We start from the raw sequence: 21,855 nt of genomic DNA, 5'->3' as shown, positions 1-21,855 counted from the left end.
CTAGAAGCTATATCCCAAATTTTTGCTCGAGGACGAGCTGATTCTTCAAGCGGAGAGAGATGTCATGGTCGGTAAGACCTACGCCAGGAGACGACGACAGAACAAGGTAAAAGGCTAGTTAAAGTAGTGAGGGGCAATAGGCCCAGTTGTTATAGATTAGGCCTTGATAGGAGGATAGACTCATGGGCTAATTCCATTAGCAATTGTAACCCCCTTATATATATGAGGGAGACACTTAATGAGAAGGCAAGCAAGTTTAGGGTTAATCCCTTATCTCCTCTCTCCTTCCATTTCTCCTCTCTATGCGCCACCCTCCTCTTCTTCTTCTGCACCGCCGTTGCCTCTCTCCCTTCCCTCTACCATGCCACCCCTAGGCCGCTGCCGTGCCCTGCTGTGTTGTAGCCTCCAAGTCACTAGCCAGCCGCTATGCCGCTGCTCAGCCCTGCCAGCCAGCCATCACTAACCAGCCCTAGCTGACCGTCGACTTCCCTATCAGCCACGAGGGTGATCAGATGACTGACATTCTAGAACAATATCATTAATAGATGTGAGTTATTCTTACTCCTATGAACACGGGTCATGATTCTAAGCTCATGTATGAACAAAAAATACAGGCGCGAGAGCAGTTTGAGAAGTAAAAAGAGCTGGACTCAAGAATCCCATCACTCTTCAATATTAGGCTAGCTATAATAAGTATGATTCCGCATTCCAATAGAATAAAAAAACTATCAAATGTTCTTGTTAAACGACAAAGAGAAAGATCGTATCAATTTAGGTTTTATTTTTTTCTAAAATCTCACCGCCGCATTGGCAAATTATTCGCCTGTGTCGAGGCTATCAAAATCTTCATGTGGGCACATCAACTGCTTGTGTAGTGGTCACCAGCACCGTCGCCTTGTACTTTGACCCGACTGTCTGCGGTGCGGGTTTGCTATCGCTTTGACGGCCAAGACGTCTATATAGAGTTTAACACTATCATCGCTTCAGCGTATGAACCGTCAGTACAAAGGTCATGGTCACCATCGCCATGCACCACGATCTGCCTTTGATGATCGTTTAATCGGTGTCGGGTTAATAAACGATTCGACGATGATATACTTTTGATCCCTGCCACATCATGTGTATAGCGATGGTGTTGGACATCTGCACCACCACCGGCGGTGGTGATAACAAAACATTGAACAAAAATTTCATCTAGTTTCACAATAGTTACTAATTCAGCTTGGCCCTTAATAGCTTCATGAACACAAAACATACAGATATATAATCATTACATCCATAAATCATGTTCACAAACAAGAGAACTTTTTACAATAACATCTTTTCTAAACTGATGTCCTAACATAAACAGTACATAGAGCATACTAAAGGTACTGATCTATATAGACTAACATAACAAAATGGCGTAGCCATGCTCCTTCTATGTGGCACTCCTGCTTGTAAGGCAAGATGAATATAATTGGTACATCCTTCGAATTGGTAGCCAATGCACCATGAAGCCCCTCTTCTTCATCTCTGATCCACAACCTGAATAAAGCAACATAATTAATAATATTGAACATACCATTCCTTTAGTTAATAAGCCAAAATTGGTCTATACATATATAGAAGGATTAAATCCACTTTTAGCCCCTCAACTATTGTGTTGGTCTAATTTTAATCCTCAACTACAAAACCGTCTAGTACCGGCACCCCAACTGTCAAAACCGTTTACTTTTAGCATCTGGGCAGGGCAAGGCTGTTTTGACCGACGTTGAGCGGTTTTGACCACACCACGCTGGCATTGACCACCACGTAGGACGCTCGCATGCATCTTAGCGACATGTGAGGCCCACGCGTCACCCACTCATTCCCTTCCTCTCCTTCCTCTGGCTCTAGTAGAGCACGAGCGCCTCGCCCTCGCCACACAGCCACGTCCTCTCCACGGCGACATGCTGAGGTGGGGCAGGCACCGAGGAGCATGACGAACTCCTATATGTCACACAACACAGCTGAGTTCATAGGCGATGGCGCGAGCTCACGAGCAGCTGACAGTGGAGGACGAGGCTGGGAAGGCAGCGAACGCCGTGCTGCTGTGGCTCGTATGCTCGCTCGTGCCGCCATTGCCTGTGCTGTGCCGCTGCTGCCTCGCTCATGCACATGACCGTACTACCCACGTCATTGTCGTCCTCGTTTGCTGAACCACCGTGCACCGAGCTAAAAAGGGCCATGCGGCCGCCTGCCACACCGCTCCTAGCAAAATGGAGCCCCAAGCTATCGCTGCACGTCGCTGACCACCGTAAGCATCGTTTGCCTCCCCTACGCCACTGAAAAGGCCGCTACCACCATGCACCACTCCACCTGAGACCATGCCACCCCGTCCAAGGCAATACAACCCGTCCAAGCACTATGCATGAAACATCCTCAATTTTTCCACGAAGGGAAAATCCACAGAATGAATTATAATATGATAAACCAAGAACTGATTCCATCATATTATCATATTTCAGTCGATGTCACAGTCATACATCGTAAGATTATAAGAATACAAGACATTACATCACTGGGGAACACACCTATTACAGAGTTAATCTAGCAGAAGACTATCGAGTGAAGGCTCCTCCTTCATGGGCATCATCAGAGTTGGCATAGTGCAGCGTAGATTCCATCTCTGAACCAAACTTGAGCGTAGGCACGAGACCTTCTAATCCTTCTAAAGTCAGCATCTCTGAGAAGCAGGAAAATCTGCACACCGCCAGATGTGTGCAGGCCATGGTCAGCACCGATGAGCTTTAGTGTAAAAGATAAAACAAGAGGATCTGGCGATCCTAACATTTGGCTGTGGTTTGCATCCTTAGCGCATGAGAAGTAAGTAACAGTAGTAATGTAATAATAATATCTAGTTTTTAACACATTCTCAGCCACACACATCCACATCCATCCATATCCATCCCCATCCCATCCCAACCATAACCACACCACCATCACCACATCTCATCTCACACACTCAGGTCGACAGGCCGACTCCCTCTCAGCCTTCTCTCAACGGCCCGCAGCCCCCAAGGCTCACGACCGAAAAATGCCCCAACCCTAGAGGGAGGATAGAAGGACTCATCTCCTATCTAGTTTAAGCGAAACCCAGGAAAGGTCCATAGCCGACAAGTCGGCATATGTATAGATCGATCAACCAACACTCTGCAGAGGTTTTACATACCCACAAGATAGCCATCCTCGACGGTGCCCCGTCTAGGCAGATTCTAGCTGCTTGCTAGCCTAGAACGATGCCACCCTACCTCTCAGCCCTAGAACATCCCAAGTCTAGTCTGGGATGGCTGATACTGTGAGTCGTAGACAGAGCCGAGGCCCTCCAGATGTCAAGAGCCCGGTCCACAAGGCCTCCTAAAGTCTCGGAAGGGTGTGGGGGAAACCGCGCACCCCGTACCTCCTTGCACATGTTCGCCTAGCAGTAGTGGCATTGTTCTACCAAGTAGTCTGACCATCCCACACCATATAGGGCGAGTGGGATGTAAAGGATTCCCGGTGAGTCTGAGTACTAGTAAGTCCTTAGGGATTGACCAAGCCAAAATGTCTCCATCAGGGTTTCCATTTTACGTGCCACCACAGCACCTCTACCCCGGGCTCCACCTCTTCGAGGTTCACACCCAAGGACACCTCCAATTACCATTTACCCGCCACAGGTATTCCACATCCAAGTGCCCAGGTAGCACCACATGGCAAGACTCGCCCTAGGCTCGTCGTTATTCCAGCTCGGTCGACACAACCCTCACTCTCCATGCACCCAAGGCACACACACAGCACGCTCTCACACCACCTAGTCCGGCACCCATAGCCAAACCATTCCCAGGGGGTTCACCACCAGCATCATATCCCCGATATAATGCAAAGTGGAGTTAATAATAAGTATAGTGGTGTAATATGCAAGCAAGCAGGCAAGTAAGCATATATAAGCGAGCGAATGCGCAAAGTAGGGTGACATGGTAGAGTGGGTTGCATCAGGGTAATAATGGCTTAGGTAGTAGCATGCATCAAAGTACTAGCAAAGGAATAATTATAAAGCGCTAGCAGTTCTAGATATTATGCAATGTCTAATAGGATTCTCTAAAAGAGGGTACTGCCATGACACCTGCGATGTAGAGGTAGTAGTGGTACAATTCTCCATCTGTTGGTGTTCAATCAGCGGGGTCGTCTCCTCCTGAGTCGACTCTAGTCCACAGTCCTTGTCATCGTTCCCGTTCTCTTGATCCGATCGCTAGCTACTTCGCGAAGCGACATGCAAAGCTAGAGAACACACAACACTCGAAAAGACGACAAGACACAGGGTGACCCAATAATACCAACGACACACTAAAAGATTCATAGCTTAGCCCTCTCGGTGGTTGTCCGATTTCCTCGGGCCAAGAATCACAAGTGGTGGTTTGCTAAGCACAAGCTTAAGTCATGGCCAAGCCGGTATGGCTTTACGATAAACGGTTTATGCCAGAGCTTACCCAGAGCAAACACCATGGCTCACGATCTTTCGATCCCGTGTCATTGAATTGACAGGGATTGGAAGTCGGGCCCTAAGAAAGAAGAACGACGGGGTTTGGCTCTTATAGCCTTTTCCCGCAAGTCACCATTGGATACAAGAAGTGGACAAGAACGAATAACACTATTGTGACTTGGCTCCATTGTACTTCGGCTCGTCCGCTATGGTAGAATGCGGTAGCGCAAAGAGATCGGACAGCAACGGGTCCTCTCGATCCACGCGACATAATAACATCGGGAGTCGAGAAGAGAGTCGCTCAACACGGCAAAAGATGTGGGGATTAGCTAGGCACATCCATGCCATGTTCTTAGACACATCTTCGGGAAAGATGGTTTTAGACGGTCGATCGGGTCGACACGCACGGGCCCGAGGTACGACATAGACCATTGCTTTGCTAACTAAAAAGAGATAGTCCGATCTTTGATCCAATCGCCATGGATCAGGCAGGACCGAACAGAGCGGGCTAATAGGGCAATAACATCATAGAACGGAGGTCTACTCCTTCTAGCACACATGCCACGATAGAAGACAGGTCATTGGAAGGAGCGACTCACTAAAGAGTACAAGTGCGCAAACCACTCGTAGGGTACCCGACTTAGGTGCACTGGCACTAAGACATCTCTCTAATTCATAGCGGTGTGGTTGTCACTGCAGGAATCAAAGAAATGCGATGGTCATACAAGGTACAAGCATACGGGGGTTTGAGCACGAAGAGGCAAGTAAAAGCAAAAGAGTGGCGTAGCTCCATGGTCATGGCGAGGCGAACTCGAGGCCACAAGCTATACCAATGAGTTGGCACCCATCATTCCACGATTGTTGTCCCAAGGTCATCTCCCACAGGACTTGGTCATGGAGGGCTCAAGGCGTGCGGATGATATCCGCATCGATGTTCGTATCGACATCGAATCCATCACGACCATGTTCTAGGGCTGAAGACAGGAGCTAACACTCGTGGTACAATGAAGTCAACTAAAAAGCGAGGGGTCGAGTTACACTCGGCATCACGGTCATGGCGAGACGGATCCCGCGATCGTAACGTCCGAACAAGGTACGGTCCCTCAGCTGGCTCGAAGGCTCGTCACACAGGTAATAATACCAACAATCAGCGATAAGAACCAAACGCGACCGAAGACGCAACAACTTGACATGACTGCGGAGTAGCACATTCCATAGCTGGGTGATAGGTGAATTCCTATAAGACAGTCATGGACAGATGGGTTGTAAGAATAGGGCCCAACAAGGTAGATATGCGTATATAGAAAGATGCGAGATGGGGCTTTCCATGGTCTCGGTAAGACATACGACTAGGGTTCATGGTCCAGAGGGTACGGCTTCCGGTAGATGGGGTCATGGTGGTCTCGGCAAGCGAGGCCATGGTGGTCTTGGCCAACGAGGCCATGTGGTCTCAGCAACGGTGGTAATCCAAAGTTAGTCTGTGAGCTGCGCGAACGTGAGTGAGCGCAAGCATTGTGATGGCTTACCATTTGGAGGGGTCAGAAATACTCAAGGATGGGTCCATGACGTAGGGCTTGATTTAAGAAGAATTATGGAACTAGTTTCATAATTTTCAGAGCTGGGATGAATTTGATATGAATTTTGAAGATGGGAAGGATTTCTGAAAAACAACAAGGAGGAAAGGGGTAGGAACCAGTTGGGCTGTTCTGCTCTACAGGCGGCCCACGAGCACAGGGCTAAAGGGGTTCTCGCGCAGGCCGTGGATTTCAGCCTAGGCCTGGCTCCAAACCAGAGCAGAGCAGGTGTTCGACACCGAGACCGCGGGGCTCACCATGCCCGCGGCTCGCATGGTCGACGCCCGTGTATGCGAGCTGGTGGAGCTGGACAGTAGGGAAAGCCGGTGCTTGGGCTTGCTAGGGGCGGTGTCGACGGAATAGGCGAGTAGGCAGGAGAGCGCTGCGCCCAGGCATCCGTCGGACCGTTTGTGCTCCTATGCGTGAGATAAGGCCACGGTGGGCTACGCAGCGCCACTGTGCCATGCGAGGTGTGATGCGGCGAGCACGGTTGTGCCGTGGGCACCAGTGCACAGGTGGCGGGCATCGCTGTGCAGGTATGTGTGCGTAGGTGCCGGGCAGCGGGATGTCGCGCCCACGGCAAGCTGTGTCCGCGTGCCGCACTGCGACGTGCAGGGTGCCGGTGCATCGAGGGAGGGCATCGCCTCGCAAGTGTGGTCCAAGGCTACGTGCGTGACTGTGATGGCTTTCCGGCCATTTTGGAGGCCGAGCGTGGCCATTGGTGAACGTCAATGGGAGGTGGAAGGCCGAAGCTTTGGGCTTGTGTGCCGTGTTTCCTCAAGGTGCCGTCTTTAGGGTGGAAACAACGAGTTCGTGTGGATGCAGTACGTGGGTGCCGGCAGAGAGCTCGCCGTGGCTCCATGGCTGGCTTCGGCTGCGGCCCGGTGGGATGGTGGCTGTTGTGAGCAGCGCAGCCGCGTGCGTCGTGATTCTAGATTGAGGCTCTGCGGCTCCTGCGGCGAGCATGTGGCGGTGCTATACCCGGGCACTCAGCAGCTCGCTCGCCGACGTGCGTGCGGTATCTAGGTGGTGGCCTCAGCCATGGGCGCGGCGTGCCCGCGATGCGTGCTCGTGCGTGTGGACGTGTGGTTAGGATGGAGGGCAAGGGTCACTGCAGCACGAAGGCTGGACAAAGCAGAACAGCGGCCGGTTGGCTCGTGTGCTTGATGCCGAGGGTGTGCCGTGTGCGGTGCACCTGCACCATGTACGTGCTAAGCTCGCCGCCATGGCGGGCGGCGGTCTAGGCGTTCGTGCTTGGCATTAAAGGCCAAGCCTTTGGCCTTGTGCGTGTGTGTGCCTGAGGATGTGGTCATGGCAGGGGCCAGCAAGGCATAGCACGGCAGTGTGTTCGCAACGCAACGGCCATAGGTGTCCATCGGTGCGGTAACGCGCTCCGGCAGGTCAAGACGCCGGCATGAAGGCTGAAACAGGTAGGGATGGCAAAAAGTCAAAAGCTTGGGCAAGTCCGAAGCTTTCAGTAGGGCTCGTAGAAGAAGGATACCGCCGCATTGTCAAGGTGCCGCAGGGATGGCTCGGCGTAGTGCGGTGCGTCGGGCGGAGTCGCTGCGGTGTCCCGAGCTCGTTGCAGACGGTGGTCTCCGGTTGGCTCGAACGGAGTGGCATCGTGACCTCGTGGTTCGGTCCTGAACGTAGATCGCCGCGGCAGTGTGGTCATGGACCAGCTCGGCAGTGCAGCTGGCACCGAGATGGCTTCGTGTCGTGGCCGCGGCGACTCCTGTGGTGCGACTCAAGGTGAAGTCGCGGAGGTGGGGTGGCTACGCCAAGGAGGAAAGGTGCTGCTTCCCTGCGAGAATGGCAGGATCAGCACGGTGACGACGCGAGGTGGTGACGCAGCCTCTGAGCGATGTGGCTTGGCGACGAGGCCGCCATGGCAGAGAACGCTGACGGCGTCGGGTGGTGAGGTCATCGCGGTTCGGGGATGCTCGACGCTGTGACGTGCCCCGACACATCGCGACGAAGCAGAGGTGGTTGGCGTGCTTGACGACGTCCATGCGGCTCTAGCGTGGCGTGGATGTCGTCGCTGTGGTGAGGCGCCAGCAGTAGCACGGGCTCGAGGTGGAGGTCGGTGAGCACGTGCGCCTTCGTTGGCTTGGCGAGCGTGCGGCCGGCAGTGGCGGGACCGTGGCATGCGGCGGTGGCTTGGGAGGAAGAAGAAGAGGGGCGGCGCACTGGAGGAGGAAGAAGAGGATGGCGGTGGCTCAGCTACTTATGGGCGCGGGCTAGGGCAACCAGGGGTCACGGACGGCGGTGATCCTCGGGGTCTGCGCTTCCTGCCCACGCGGCGTGCATCGAGCGGAGGTGCGGAGTGAGCTGAGGGCGCGGGACTTCATTGCGCGCACGCAAGCGGTCTGGCGGCGGCGGCTGGGAGTGGCTGCTCCCGCCTAGGGTTGGCAAGGGCGTCGGTTGCTGGCCAGGCTGGGCCGCGGCTTGCTGGGCCAGCCAGCTAGCTGCGTCGGTTGAGAGAGGCAGGCCAGGCGGTGGTGCTAGCTGGGCTGCTGTGCTGCTGCTGTGGCTGCCCACGTGGGCCAAAAGCAGGGGGCCAAGTTGGGCTGGTTCGGTTGGTTGGACTGATCAGGCCAATATGGCCTTCACCTTTCTTTCCTACTTCCTTTACTCTTTTCTATTTCATATATTGCTTGATTAATTCCATAATCAAGTGTTTGTATGCTAAACTTGATTAGCTTAGGTGTGGGCCCACTTGGGTAATATCCAAGGGTCACTAGGGTCTACTACGGGTCTCGAAATCCAATGCTGAGGGTTGGCTTCGATGGGCATTGATTTACAAGGAAGGTCGATTGACTTTATGAATTAGATCAAGGGATTCGAATGAGGTTAAAAAGCAAAAAGATGAATTGAGAAAGAGGAAAAAGGATTCATAAGATATTTTAGAAGGGATCAAAAGGATTTGCTACAGACTTGTGCTCTCCAACACAAAACACTAAACCAACAAAAGAACTCCGGCAAACTCCTACAAGTAATTCTATATGTATGCAACAATTTATTTATAAATTGTTCTTTGTTTGACCTAGCATCTACATGCTTCACGCATTGCAGGAAAAGTTTTAAAAAGTTCATATTTTTGGCTTCCCAAAAACCCAGGTTGTTACAACGCGATGCGCCCTCCTGTTGTCCCACTCGCTCAGACGTGCCCCCTACACGACCTCAGTGAAAGCTCTAGTTTGGTTTTGGTTAATTGATAAAACCCTAAGTGCTAACCTAGTTTATCAAAGTAATTATGAGATAGGTAGCACTACTCCAAGTGATGAAGCAATGGCGAAGATCATGACAATGGTGATGGCATGGTGATGATCAAATGCTTGAACTTGGAAAAGAAGAAAGGGAAAAACAAAAGGCTTAAGGCAAAGGTATAAATAGTAGGAGCCATTTTGTTTCGGTGATCAAGACACTTAGCGAGTGTGATCACATTTAGGTTAGATAGCCGTACTATTAAGAGGGGTGAAACTCGTATTGAAATGCGGTTATCAAAGTGCCACTAGATGCTCTAACTCATTGCATATGCATCTAGGATCTAGTGGAGTGCTAACACCCTTGAAAGTATTTGTGAAAATATGCTAACACATGTGCACAAGGTGATACACTTGGTTGTTGGCACATTTGAGCAAGGGTTAGAAACTTCACCAGCGGAGTGTCTGCCCATAGAGTGCGAACAGTCCGACGGTGCCACCGGCGCCCTAGACAGAAAAGATAGGGTTCATAGAGTGACCGGACGCTGGTGGTGTAGTGACCGAACGCTAGGTTCAGAGTCTGGTCAGTGGCAGCAGTGTGTGTGGTTTTGGTCTTCGACCGGACGCTGGAGCTAAAAGTGACCGGACGTTGGCAGAGTGCATCTGGTCAATGCTGGCGTATGCTAACGTGAGGCGCACAAAGGAAACATGGAGTGACCAGACGCCGGGTGAGTCCGGTCGAGCATGACCGGATGCGTCCGGTCATGAAATTTCACGTTTGGAACCTTACTAGAAACGATCGGACACTGGGGTCCTACGTCCGGTCACTTTCTAACTAACGCGTCCGGTCATCACTTGACCGTTGAGATCGAGCGATCGGCGTTTGAGGCCGATGACACATGGCAAGCATCGGGCGACCAGACGCTAGGGTCCTATATCCGGTCGATCTGACCAGAGCGTCCAATCACCCCGTGTTGTGCCTAGTGAAGGGGTACAACGATTCTATTTTGTGGGGGCTTCTATTTAAGCCACATGGTCGGATCAAGCTCACTTGGTTGGCCATTTGCATTGACATAGCAACCTTGTGAGCTTAGCCAAAGCCCTCCCACTCATCTCCATCATTGATTCATCATCATTGTGAGATTGGGAGAGAATCCAAGTGCATTGCATGAGTGATTGCATCTAGGGGCACTTGGTATTCGTGTTTCGCTGCGGGATTCACTTGTTTCTCTTGGTGGTTGCCGCCATCTAGACGGCTTGGAGCAATGAGGATCGTTGAGCAGAGGTTGATGATTGTCTTCGGCTCTGATCGTGGTGATTGTGAGGGGTCTTGTGCCTTCCTCGGCGGAGAGCTGAAAGGTAACTCTAGTGGATTGCTCATGTCATTGAGTTACCTCACTTGAGGGTAGGTTCTTGTGGTGTCCAATTGTGTGGACGAGGTTCGTGCAACACCTCTTAGCCACCGAACCACCAAGTGTTGCTCGACACAATGGGGACTAGCGTGTCGGCAAGCACGTGAACCTCGGGAGAAAAATTGGTTGTCTCTTGCCCTTTGATATTCTCCTGGTGATTGATTTAGTATTCATCTTGTGATTGGTTCACTCCTCTACACAGAGGTATAATCACCCTACTCACTCATTTATATTCTTGCAAACTAGTTGTGGTAAGCTCTTTAGTGTAATTAGAATTGAGAGCTTGCTTTGTTTTTTTAAGTTCATCTAGTGGATCTCTTTAGAGTAGCAAGATTGAGAGCTCTTAGTGAGTAGTAACATTGCAAGTTGTGTGCCTAGTAATCATTACAACTAGAATTGTTGGATAGGTGGCTTGCAACCCTTGTAGAGCTAGAGCAAGTTTGTATTTCGCTATTTATCATACTAATCAAATTGCTCTAGTTGATTTGTAGATTTTTAAATAGGCTATTCACCCCCTCTAGCCATATTAGGACCTTTCACTCAGCCGATACCGGCCTTTGCCAAACCTAAACCCCATGAAGAACCCAAACCGCCCTTGAACGCTTTCATCCTAGAAAAACCACGCCCCTTTGACGCTCTAATTTGTTAAACCTGTAGAAACCAGATCCAATTCCTCGCACCAGTGCATCTACATGGTAGTTAGCTAGCCTGCTAACCCACATTGATCATCATTCGTATGATGTAGCCGTCCAATTTCTAGTTCTCCCCGTCGCCGGTCAGTCCGCCGTCGAGCCTTAACGATTTTGGGGTAGGTCTTTACCCTAGGAGGTTTCTCGATTCCTTACACTAGTAGACTGCCTATTACATCCCCTTTCCAATGATCTTGTTGGTTTGACCAGAGGCATCGCCACAGATGGAGTGACGCCCCGGGTGCCAGCTCCGGAGCGGCCCTGTCTCGCCGCATGCACGTGGCCAGCCTCCCTCGACCCTCCTTGGCCTCAACCATCACCACAGCGGTGTATGATGTAAGATATAGTTGCTCACCCACCCCTCCACTTTTTAGGTTGATGCTCTTGCTTGCCGGAACGTCGCCGCTATGGCAGAGAATGCCACTGCCATCGCTGTGTGCGTGGCCAGTCTGCCGCACGCCTCTCTGCTCTTTCCATGCCCAGGTCTGAAGCCGTGTGTGCTCAGAGAGCCTCGACGGACTGCCACCCGCTGCCGAGAGGCCACCCTGGCTCGAATCGGCCGAGCCACCGCCGAGGGGAGCCTACTCTGATCTATTTTGAAACAGGGACCGTGGAACATAAATTCGTACCTGGTGGGCATATGGGCCGTAGCAGCACGACGTTTGACGCCTTCCCAGCCTCGTCCTCCGCTGTCAGCTGCTCGTGAGCTCACGCCACCGCCTACGAACTCAGCTGCGTTGAGCGACATGCAGGAGTTTGTCGTGCTCCTCGGCGCCTGCCCCACCTTAGCATATCGTCGCGGAGAGGACGCAGCTGTGCGGCGAGGGCGAGGCGCCTGTGCTCAACTAGAGCTACTGGAGCCGAAAGAAGGAGAGGGAGGGAATGAGTGGGTGACACACGGGCCCCACATGTCGCTGAGATGTAGGCCAGTGTCCTACGTGGCGGTCAACGCCAGCGTGGCATGGTTAAAACCGCTCAACGTCGGTCAAAATAGCCTTGCCCCGCCCAGGTGCTAAAAGTGAACGGTTTTGACAGTTGGGGTACCAGTACTAGACGATTTTGTAGTTGAGGGTTAAAATTAGACCAACACAATAGTTGAGGGGCCAAAAGTGGACTTAATCCTATATAGAATGAAAACAACTCCCTATCTGAACAAAGACTATTGTGGCGATGAAATACAGCAAATGCACCTTTACTGCTCTGCTAATGACTCCATGAATAAGAAAACTTAAGGAAGATTGTAAGGCCTGTTCATATAGAAACGCCCTCATGATCTACAAAAGCGGATGACACGCATGGATGACATGAACCTTTCTGTGGTCCATGTCATATGTAATCAAAGTTATATCCTACCCAACAAGAAAAATAAAATTACATTATAGGTGAACTGTATTCACTCTGTACTCCACATCACAAAGCTCAGAACCAACTTTAATATTCACGTGCCCAAATAGTTCTTCCATGTCCACAACATGCTTCAATCTCCAGTCATCAGTACCATAGTCTTCAAATATCCACACTAAAAGCCAAGAAATATTGTAAAAATCATCACAATACACACAGGTGACCCTGAGCTTGATAGATGGACATTCAAGATAAATACTCATGATAATCCCACTCATATGTTGATAAAGCCAGTTCCTAGAGCTAAGTTTGAGCTGTACTTAGGCTTAGTTGGTATTACAATTTATGTCCTAGTGACTTTTGGCGTCGGTGATTATTGATTATTGAAGTGATTTGATTGATGATACTTCATTTGCTATAAGATGGAATTTGTCTTAAGGTGGATATTGGAATATGTGATTTGAATTCTAACCTGAGTCTTGCGGGGACACCTGGAGGGCTTCGGATTCGGATTATATATTTAGCAAATTTGTTTTCGTATTGGATTACACTTCGTCCGTCCTATATATACATCTTGTAAGCCGCACAAGAAGAGCTAACGACTCATTGTATTCCCTGCGTTTTGTAGAAGATTCCCGGTTGGCGCCCGTGATTCTTTCCCGCAAGGGTTTTCCACGTAAAAATCTGTGTCTCGTGTTCGATCTTATTCGCATTATTTGCTAACAGCTAGGATTATATGATCTTGCTCCTCTACTCACATGAGATATTCTTGCTCTCCTCCATGGTTTTACGGACGTACTAAGGCAGGTACACGTCAACGGTCTCGTATGATGTCTCATGCAATACGACGTAGGGTTTTTGCTGATGTGAAGGGAAGAGAGAGGGGAGAGAGAAAGATGTCGTTGTTTTGTGAAACAACCACCTCATGAGCTAAAATTTAGGAGTACAAGACAACTATTCTATCATTGTATGAGTTGTTGTTGCCGTACAACTCACAACATTACTTTTATTCTATGCATAAATTAAGAAATTATGAGTTACTATGAGACAACTTAAAAAATAACCATGGTATATATTGTCCATAAAGTTACTTTAAAATTACGTGGCACTGCATAAGACCATCTATGAGACAATGCCAATGTATTTGCCCTAACGTCTAGAGCAAATAAGAATGATTTAAAGAAAAGGCATGGTTAGAGGTTTAAGACTTACTTATCTTATTTTGATCATATTTTTGAATTAATCCCTGTTGAAAAAAATAATTTAGATTACTTGTACAATTAAAATTCAAAGGCAAATTTCACCGCAAAGAAAATCTAAAAACTTAGGTGAAAATTTGGGGCCTCACATCATCATTAATTTCCTCCGCTGACCCTGTGCGCTAGTTATTCCGGTTATAGCAGCGGAATTAAGATTTATACTAAGCCCTTGTTTAGTTTCATTTCAACTTTCAAAAAGTTGCTACAGTACCTGTCACATCGAATGTTTGCGGCCCGTGCACGGAGCATTAAATGTAGACGAAAAGAAAAACTAATTGCACAGTTTGGTGAAAAATTGCGAGACGAACGTTTTGAGCCTAATTAGTCCATGTTTGAATATTATTTACCAAATAAAAATGAACGTGCTATAGTAGCTTCAAAATCCAAATTTCTCCAACTAAACCAGGGCTAACATCAGATATCAGACAAAGATTCAAAAAATTGTTCCGGAAAAGGAAAGTAAACAGAATATAATACATGAGATTCAAAAATTTGGGCGAGAGACCAATCAAACCTCCGGCGTTGCCCATCAGCTTCTTCTCCCCCTTCCCACACCACCTCCCTCCCAAATCAGCCCGTGGCCCAAATCCACTCGGGCTTTACCTCTCCGAATCCTTCTCCATCGCCTCTTCGAATTCCGCTTCTCGATTTGATCCCCTCCCATCGGCGCTCTTCTTTTGCTTAGTTTTTCCTCCTATTATCTCGAGTTGGAGCTGACCAGAAAGTCGAGTTTCTTGGCTCCTGATTCAAACTATTCTAATTCGAGCCTGGCTGCAAAGATTGAATTTTGAGTTCTTTGCGAGTGGTTTAGGTGGATAAATCGGGCAAACCATAGGGGAATTCATGACCTAAGCTGGTGGAAAGTTTAGTTTGGTGATGGAGGAGAAGCAGCAGGTGGAGCCGCCGGCGCTGGTGCCGGAAGCGGGAGCCGAGCCAAGGGCGCCACCACAGCCGCAACAGCAGCCGAAGCCGGCGGTGCAGGTGCAGCCTTCTATGCCGGTGCTGAGGCCATGGCCAATGGAAATCACGCTTTCTATGTGAGCAAACTGTTTCGTTTGAGAATTTGAATTCTACTCTACGGTCTTTGGGTATCCAGAATTCAGGCCGATGCATTTTTTTGTTTGTATTTGTCCTTTTCAAAAGTCTTAGTTGCTTGTAGACAGCAGTTAGTCAGTCCTGGTTAGGGATTATTATTATTTATTATTATTTGCATGGAGGGGGGGGGGGGGGGGGGGGGGGGTTGCCGGGGGGGGTGGGGGGGGGGGGGTGTTGAGGGTGTTGGAGATGATGTATGAGGATGCACTATAAGTTGTGTTAAGATGTGTTCTGACAGCAGGCACTCCACTGCTTTGCAATGCTGAGGTAATGGATTAGTAAAGTTTGACTATTTTTCTCCTGGTGACATTATTAACCATTTTGAATTTGAATTGGTATAAATGTTACTAGTAGTACTGTGGTCTTCTTAGACATGTAGGCTTATAACTTTTCGTTATGATTCCATTCCTGTCTGGTTAACTCTGAGGTGTCATTTTTTGGAGAACAGATGTTTTGGTGAATAGAGTTGTCTTTATAGTTTTTCTTTTTCTTCTATGCCTTGGAGCACAGATTGAAACAATGTGTGCCAAAATAATCACACGTGATATGGCCATCCGAACTCTGTTTTGTTTTTATGGGAATGTGCCTTATGTGATATGTTAGTAGTTATTTGCAAGTCATTTTAGTGTCCATGTGTGAGTATACTTCCATTTGTCCTTGCAGAAATAATGCAAGTACTGCACTTGTATGCAAAGCGCAAAAAAAAATATTTTGCTTATCTTTTTTTGTTTTGTTTCAGGAAGCCTGTGGTTGAAATGAAGAGTGGCACCCCAACCAAGAAAAAGAAGCACTGTAATTGCAAAAACTCACAATGTTTAAAGCTGTGAGTACAAGAATTTTTGTTTCAATCATGCACATCATTTATTAAAACATTGAATGTAGTTGAGTGATATATGCAAATGCATACTTCTACATACATTTTCTTGGAAATAGGGACAGCACTGCATTGTTATGTCAGTGATTAACTGAATTTTGAATGCATACTTCTGAGTTATTTCTTAATGGGAAGTTCTATATTTTAAATTGTCAACTAGAGTTGAATGGGTTGATCTCTTCACAGAAGAGAAAAAAAGGATGATTAATTCTATTACGTGAAGAGTTTCCTCTATTGTCCTTATCCTCACCAGTAGAAAATTGTATTAAAAATACGCGATTACATGAGGTCGTTTTGTCTAGAGTGATGTTTATATGTGTTGGACAAATATAGAAAAGGGAGATATAATACTCAAGTCTCAGTTTGAAGAAGATTAGATATTGTTGCTGAGCCATTTTAAAGCAAAGTCTGCAGTTTAGCTTTGGTCCATTTATCTATTTATTTATTTATTTATTTATTTTTCTCATTGGATTGTTTTGTTCTCAAATTTTGCTAATATTCCAATTTGGTATGTTCAACTTTTGTACTTTATCCAAATTAATGAATACCAACTTATAATGTAATATGGTAATTTATTATGAAAAGAGTATCATGTGAATAGAAGGTACAGCGACTAACTTGACATATATTTCTTAGGTACTGTGAGTGTTTTGCAGCAGGTGATTACTGTGATGGTTGCAATTGTAAACAATGTGGAAACACTGTTGAGAATGAAAAGGGTAGGCAGGACGCTATTAACAACACAAAGCTACGAAATCCAAACGCTTTTCAACCTAAGATTGAAAATGGTCCAATTCCTCCCAGTGTTCGGAAGGTACATCCATTGCACTGATGGAATGATTTGGCTGTATTATTATTTTTGTATCATAACAGTAGTTAATTTCTTAGACAAAAGTAGATGCCCTTCAAAATATATATAAGTTGATAAATAGTTGTTTTAATCTGTATGGACCATGGAGTTAATCATGCTTGTTCCATAATTTTGCTTGCATTTTTTTCATTTGTCCCACTTGTGCATATAGAAACCATACATCTAAAATTCGCTGAGTCCTAGAACAAGAACAGTTCATACTGATGCACTGGTGTTACCTTGCTGCTAGTTTTATCAGGTCTCTTTGCACAGTTCTTTCGTACTTGTACTTGTAGCCTAACAGTCCTTTTTGTCATTCCCCATGCTGAAGTTCATGTAGGTGGAACAACTAGATTTCATGGCAGCATCCTGATATACGCTAGGTGGCTAGTAACTTCTGTTTACTTTTCCATATATGCTATGTTCTAAATCAAAACTCTTTTGTGCTGCCATTAGTTAAAATCTTATGTATTATGCTTAATTTTTCTTCTGAACAGCATTCCCTTCATTATTTTGGGTTTTGTTGCACTATTGAAGTCATCCTTTTTATGTTTTATTTACTTCTGTGGATTCAGTTGAAATATTTCTTTATATGTTTCATATATTGTTTAGCTAACCTTAGCCATTTGAACTGGCTATCAGGATGCTGGAGCACTACCTTCACTTCCAAAGCATAATAAAGGTTGTCACTGCAAGAAGTCAGGTTGTCTAAAGAAATACTGTGAATGTTTCCAAGCTAATATCCTTTGCTCCAAGAATTGTAAATGTATGGATTGCAAGAACTTCGAAGGGAGTGAGGAGCTACGGAGTACAATTCAAGGGGATAATTCATGTGATCGAAATAACATTCAACAAGCAGCTAATGTTGCTCTGAATGGTGCCATTGGATCTTCAGGGTATAGATTTTCTCCAGCACGTAGAAAAAGGCCTCCAGAAGATCCCCACTATCAGAGATTAAATGTTGAAGGAAGTATGATGCAGACACAGTTTCAAGAGGTATTGATTTTGTCTTGGATGATTGTTTTGACCAGTCTGGTGCTGATTTACTTAATGTATTGATTTTTTCTTAGTTTAGCCGTAACATCTCTGGACTGAAGATTGTTTCTTGTGTTCTAGGCTAACAATGTGGATGTTTCCCAAATTACTTCATCTACTGGACGTGGTGGTTCCACTGGCAATTTGCAGGGTAGATCTAAACTGGTATATAGGTAAGTGAATAATAATTATTGTCTTGTTTGGACCTATGAGCGAAAGGTTTTCAATGAACTTCAATTGTCTTGCGGCTATTGCCTTTTTAAATGTATATAAGCCCTGGACTGTTGAAGAAAAAATTCACTTAGCGTGGGACAACGCACTTGAAGTGTGTTGTTGTGGCACCTAGGTGTGGTGCTGGCTAACCAGGGCTCTATCCTGGTTCTCCCAAAAAAAGGCCCCTTGTCTGTGCCTATTTTTAGAGTTATATATGTGCTGCAGACTGCAGGCATGTCTTGGCCTCTTGGGTAGCTCGCCTTCAGGGGCTTTTCTCAATCCTGCAGCTTGAGAATTTTTTTTTATTACGGCAGTAATACCTTAGGGGAGGTCCACCCCTAGGGCTGTTTTAGTTGCTTGTAGTTTGTGCCATCTGGCAGTAGTATCATTCTACCACTGCACTAGCGATTTGGCTCATGAAAGTTTATGATGTTTGCCTTTTTGTTCTCAAATATTTTTCTCTGTTCAACTCAATAGCAAATCCTTTAGTCCCAAACAGTTTCGGGTAGGCTAGAGATAAAACCAACAAGATCCACCAAGACCAATGTAAAAAGAAGTAAAGGAATACTTTCCTCTGTCCAAAGAAAAATATATGTTGTTTTAGTCTTTTAGACAATTCAAGGTGCAGCTTGAACTATTGATTTAAACATGTTATCATGAAAAGTATTCAAATATTATTTCGATATATGGCAAATCAACATTTTTTTTGGCAATAATAGATATTGCGGTACTATTACAATGATTGCTCCTTATGTGCTTTTATGTCCTCCTGATGAAATATCATATATATCTTTTTAGGTCTCCACTAGCAAATACTATCCATGTTACTGATGTCAACGACCTAGCCAACCATTTGGTGATTGTATGCAGAAAGGCAGCAGAGAGGTTCATGACAATAGTTGGTACACAATTTTATCCTTTTCCTGTTTGACTGGTCTATTCTCAACCTCTGCATAACATTTTAATCTGGTGAACTCAATTATTCATATGATAGAAAGATGGACTGCCGTGATGATCAGAAATAAAGGAAAAAACTGTTTATTTTTGCACCTTCAGAAACTTTTATGCATTTAACATTGCCTTATATGCTCGATAATGTGTCATTTGGACATAAAGGACTACATATGATTATATAGCTATTTATAAAATAAGAGAAATGGGTAGTTTCCCCATCTGTTTCTGTACTTAACTATAAATTTGTTCAACTAAAGGAACTGTTCTGCTTTATCGGGGACAAATACAGTGCCTATCATTTTGATGCAAAACTTAAAACATCATTTTGGCTTGACGTCCAAGTATCAAATCAACATTAAAAAAAAAAAAACAGGACCAAATGAATCAATGGAAGTGAATGTTAGCATTCAAGGTTACTTTTACTGAAGTTTTTTTTTTATTGCAGATAATAAAGCGGAGATGGAAATAGATAGGGAAATTTGCACAAATACTTACCAAAAGTTTGATGAGAACAAGGAAGTCCAGAAAGCTGCTCTTAGTCAACTTGGCAAAGTGACTAATATAGATCAGCAAATTGTTGATGACTCCAGATTGCATTGCTCTGACACCCAAGAGGATGCTAGACCTGCCTCTCCAGGAACACAAGCGCTGTTGTGTGATGAGCAGGATCTCACATTTGGTACAGCTCATAGAAGTCCAATTCCAGTAGCATTGCATGATCAGGACATTTCAGAGCTACACGCTGCACAAGAAAATGCAGTGTTGAAGGAGTTCAGAAACTACCTCCGGCTAATTATCGCACGTGGAAAAATAAATGGTGAGCTTGTATCATGTAGTTTTCAAATTAGTCATTTTGTACATTCATCATGTAGAAAAGGCAGCAAGATGAACTGAAAATTGAGAAATTTGAATTCTCTCCAATGAAGTTGATGCCGCATAAGTTGGTTTACAGTTGGTTAAGGATTGTAGTTAGCGAACTTGTTGACCTATATGTTCATCAGATTTTGTAGAAAATGAGTTTATTAGGTCCTAGGAACCATCAACAAAATATTTTCAATGCTCTGACAGACTAAGAATCTAAGTCAGCAAATGTTTGCATAGTGTTCTTGTTTAATATAATATTTCAGTCGATATATTTGAAATAACATTTTTTTTTGCATGTGAAATGTGTGCTGTTTTTATTATTTGTTTATTTCCATTTCTTATCTGCCGTATCATATCTGAGGTGATGGTTTGCTGGTATAGCAGAAGGAAAATCCTCATCAGGGACAGGGATGGAATCAGATGCTCCAAGGCATCATGAATCAAGCACCAGTTTAGCCCCAGTAAGAGCTGAAGAAAAAACCAATACTACGGATGACCCTGAAGATCCTAAAACAAGTCGATCATTTGCGTCAAATGGTATATCAACACACGAACTAAAATAGATTTAGCTCAGTTTGTATTTTTCATGTCAAGATAAGATATGTATTGTACCATAGCCAATATCTGTGTACATATGGATAGTATAGTCATTGTTGCTAGAAAAGGCAACCGGCAATGTAGCATTAATCATCCACGAGATGTAAAGTAGGAAACAAAGTCCTGATCATGTAATTTTTTTTATCAATAATGAGTTTTATATGATTATCCTATTCCAATGTAAGAAATATACCTTTTCCTTTGAGAAAAAAGTGTAAGAAATAGTTGGGGTTGTATATAAGTTCAACCAAAAAAAAAAAAAAAACTGAAGATATGGCAAAAATAAAAATGACACGTTTATTTGAAATACTTGAGGACTAGTCACTCAAATTTGAGTGTTTATTAGACAAAGAACGACAAATTTGTAATCCTAGCTCAACAATTTTGAGAATCTTGTAACAATAACCCAGAGAAATTTCTAGAAAAAAGAGTTGGCGAACATTCATTTGCTAGCGATTTCTTAAGGCATTCTACAGTTTTCGGACAACAAATCAAACTACCATTGGTTGCTCTAACAAACAACCTGCAGTCCTTGTGGCTAGAACTAGAATAGAACAGTGGCTAGCCATGGTCTAAGTAGGTTAAATGCATGTAAGGCGATTGTGAAGGAAAATTTAGGCACATGTATCTGTAGTTTTTCTATTGATTTCATACTAAGCGTAATGACCTGATGCAACTGAGTCTTAAACATATGATAACCAAGCCTGCTGTTTCATCATAAAAGTAATACATCAATATGCTTGAGGTGAAGTCTCACATCAGCAAATGAACAGACTGAAGCACCAAAGGCCAAACACAATCAAGTAACAGTAACTGATGTCAAAATGGTTATTGCACCAGCCCAATGCTTGCTTGATCTCCTGAACCATGCCACGGCTTAATCCAGAAGCAATACACATGCAAAATGGAAAAAAGCTGCCAAAATAACCTCCATCACCGCCTTTACCAAAGTGGAATGGACAAGTTTGGGTCCATTCACCTTCCGTATAAATAAAAATAAATCAATAGATTAAAGATAAAATTAAATGCACACATGCCAAAAAAAAGGAATGTGTGACTGTTGACCTTTTTTTTTGTGTAACTTGCTTGCCTTTCATTGATTAAGTGGCCGAAGCCTCAGAAACCAACAGGTCCTCCACACATGCCGGAGTTACATGCCACATCTCCGTGCGATGTGTTTTGGATACTTGTTTTGCTAATACATGCGCTATCTTATTACAAGATCTATTGACATAAGAAAAAGAAAAACTATGAAAGGCAAGACTAAGAGCATTGATCTCCTCCAAGATAGGTCCAATAGCAAATCGTTGGACATCCCTTTTTTGCCACAAATTGATCAGCTCCAGACAATCTGTCTCCAGCACTACTCTCCGCTCTCCATGCTGTACAGCGAGCTGTAGACCATCACG

At 45.6% G+C, this 21,855-nt stretch overlaps 1 protein-coding gene across 2 annotated transcripts; it reads left to right on the top strand.

Moving 5' to 3' along the window:
• The first annotated feature begins 14,477 nt into the window (after positions 1 to 14,477).
• On the top strand, positions 14,478 to 20,627 carry LOC136520441 (protein tesmin/TSO1-like CXC 5). 2 transcript variants are annotated; one of them, XM_066513972.1, is made up of 8 exons: positions 14,478 to 15,001; positions 15,799 to 15,882; positions 16,570 to 16,747; positions 17,426 to 17,779; positions 17,900 to 17,991; positions 18,830 to 18,933; positions 19,431 to 19,802; positions 20,234 to 20,627. In XM_066513972.1, the coding sequence occupies exons 1-8, from the start codon at positions 14,841 to 14,843 to the stop codon at positions 20,410 to 20,412; spliced, it is 1,524 nt and encodes a 507-aa protein (XP_066370069.1). In that variant the 5' UTR covers positions 14,478 to 14,840; the 3' UTR covers positions 20,413 to 20,627. The 2 variants fall into 2 exon arrangements, with proteins under 2 accessions (XP_066370069.1, XP_066370068.1); XM_066513971.1 differs by having other exon boundaries at positions 20,231 to 20,627.
• The last annotated feature ends 1,228 nt before the right edge of the window (positions 20,628 to 21,855 follow it).

Source organism: Miscanthus floridulus, chromosome 18 (assembly GCF_019320115.1).
Source record: "Miscanthus floridulus cultivar M001 chromosome 18, ASM1932011v1, whole genome shotgun sequence".
NCBI classification, from domain to species: Eukaryota; Viridiplantae; Streptophyta; class Magnoliopsida; order Poales; family Poaceae; genus Miscanthus; species Miscanthus floridulus.
The sequence above is the reverse complement of the archived record's forward strand: the minus strand, read 5'-3'. Positions and strand labels throughout refer to the sequence as shown.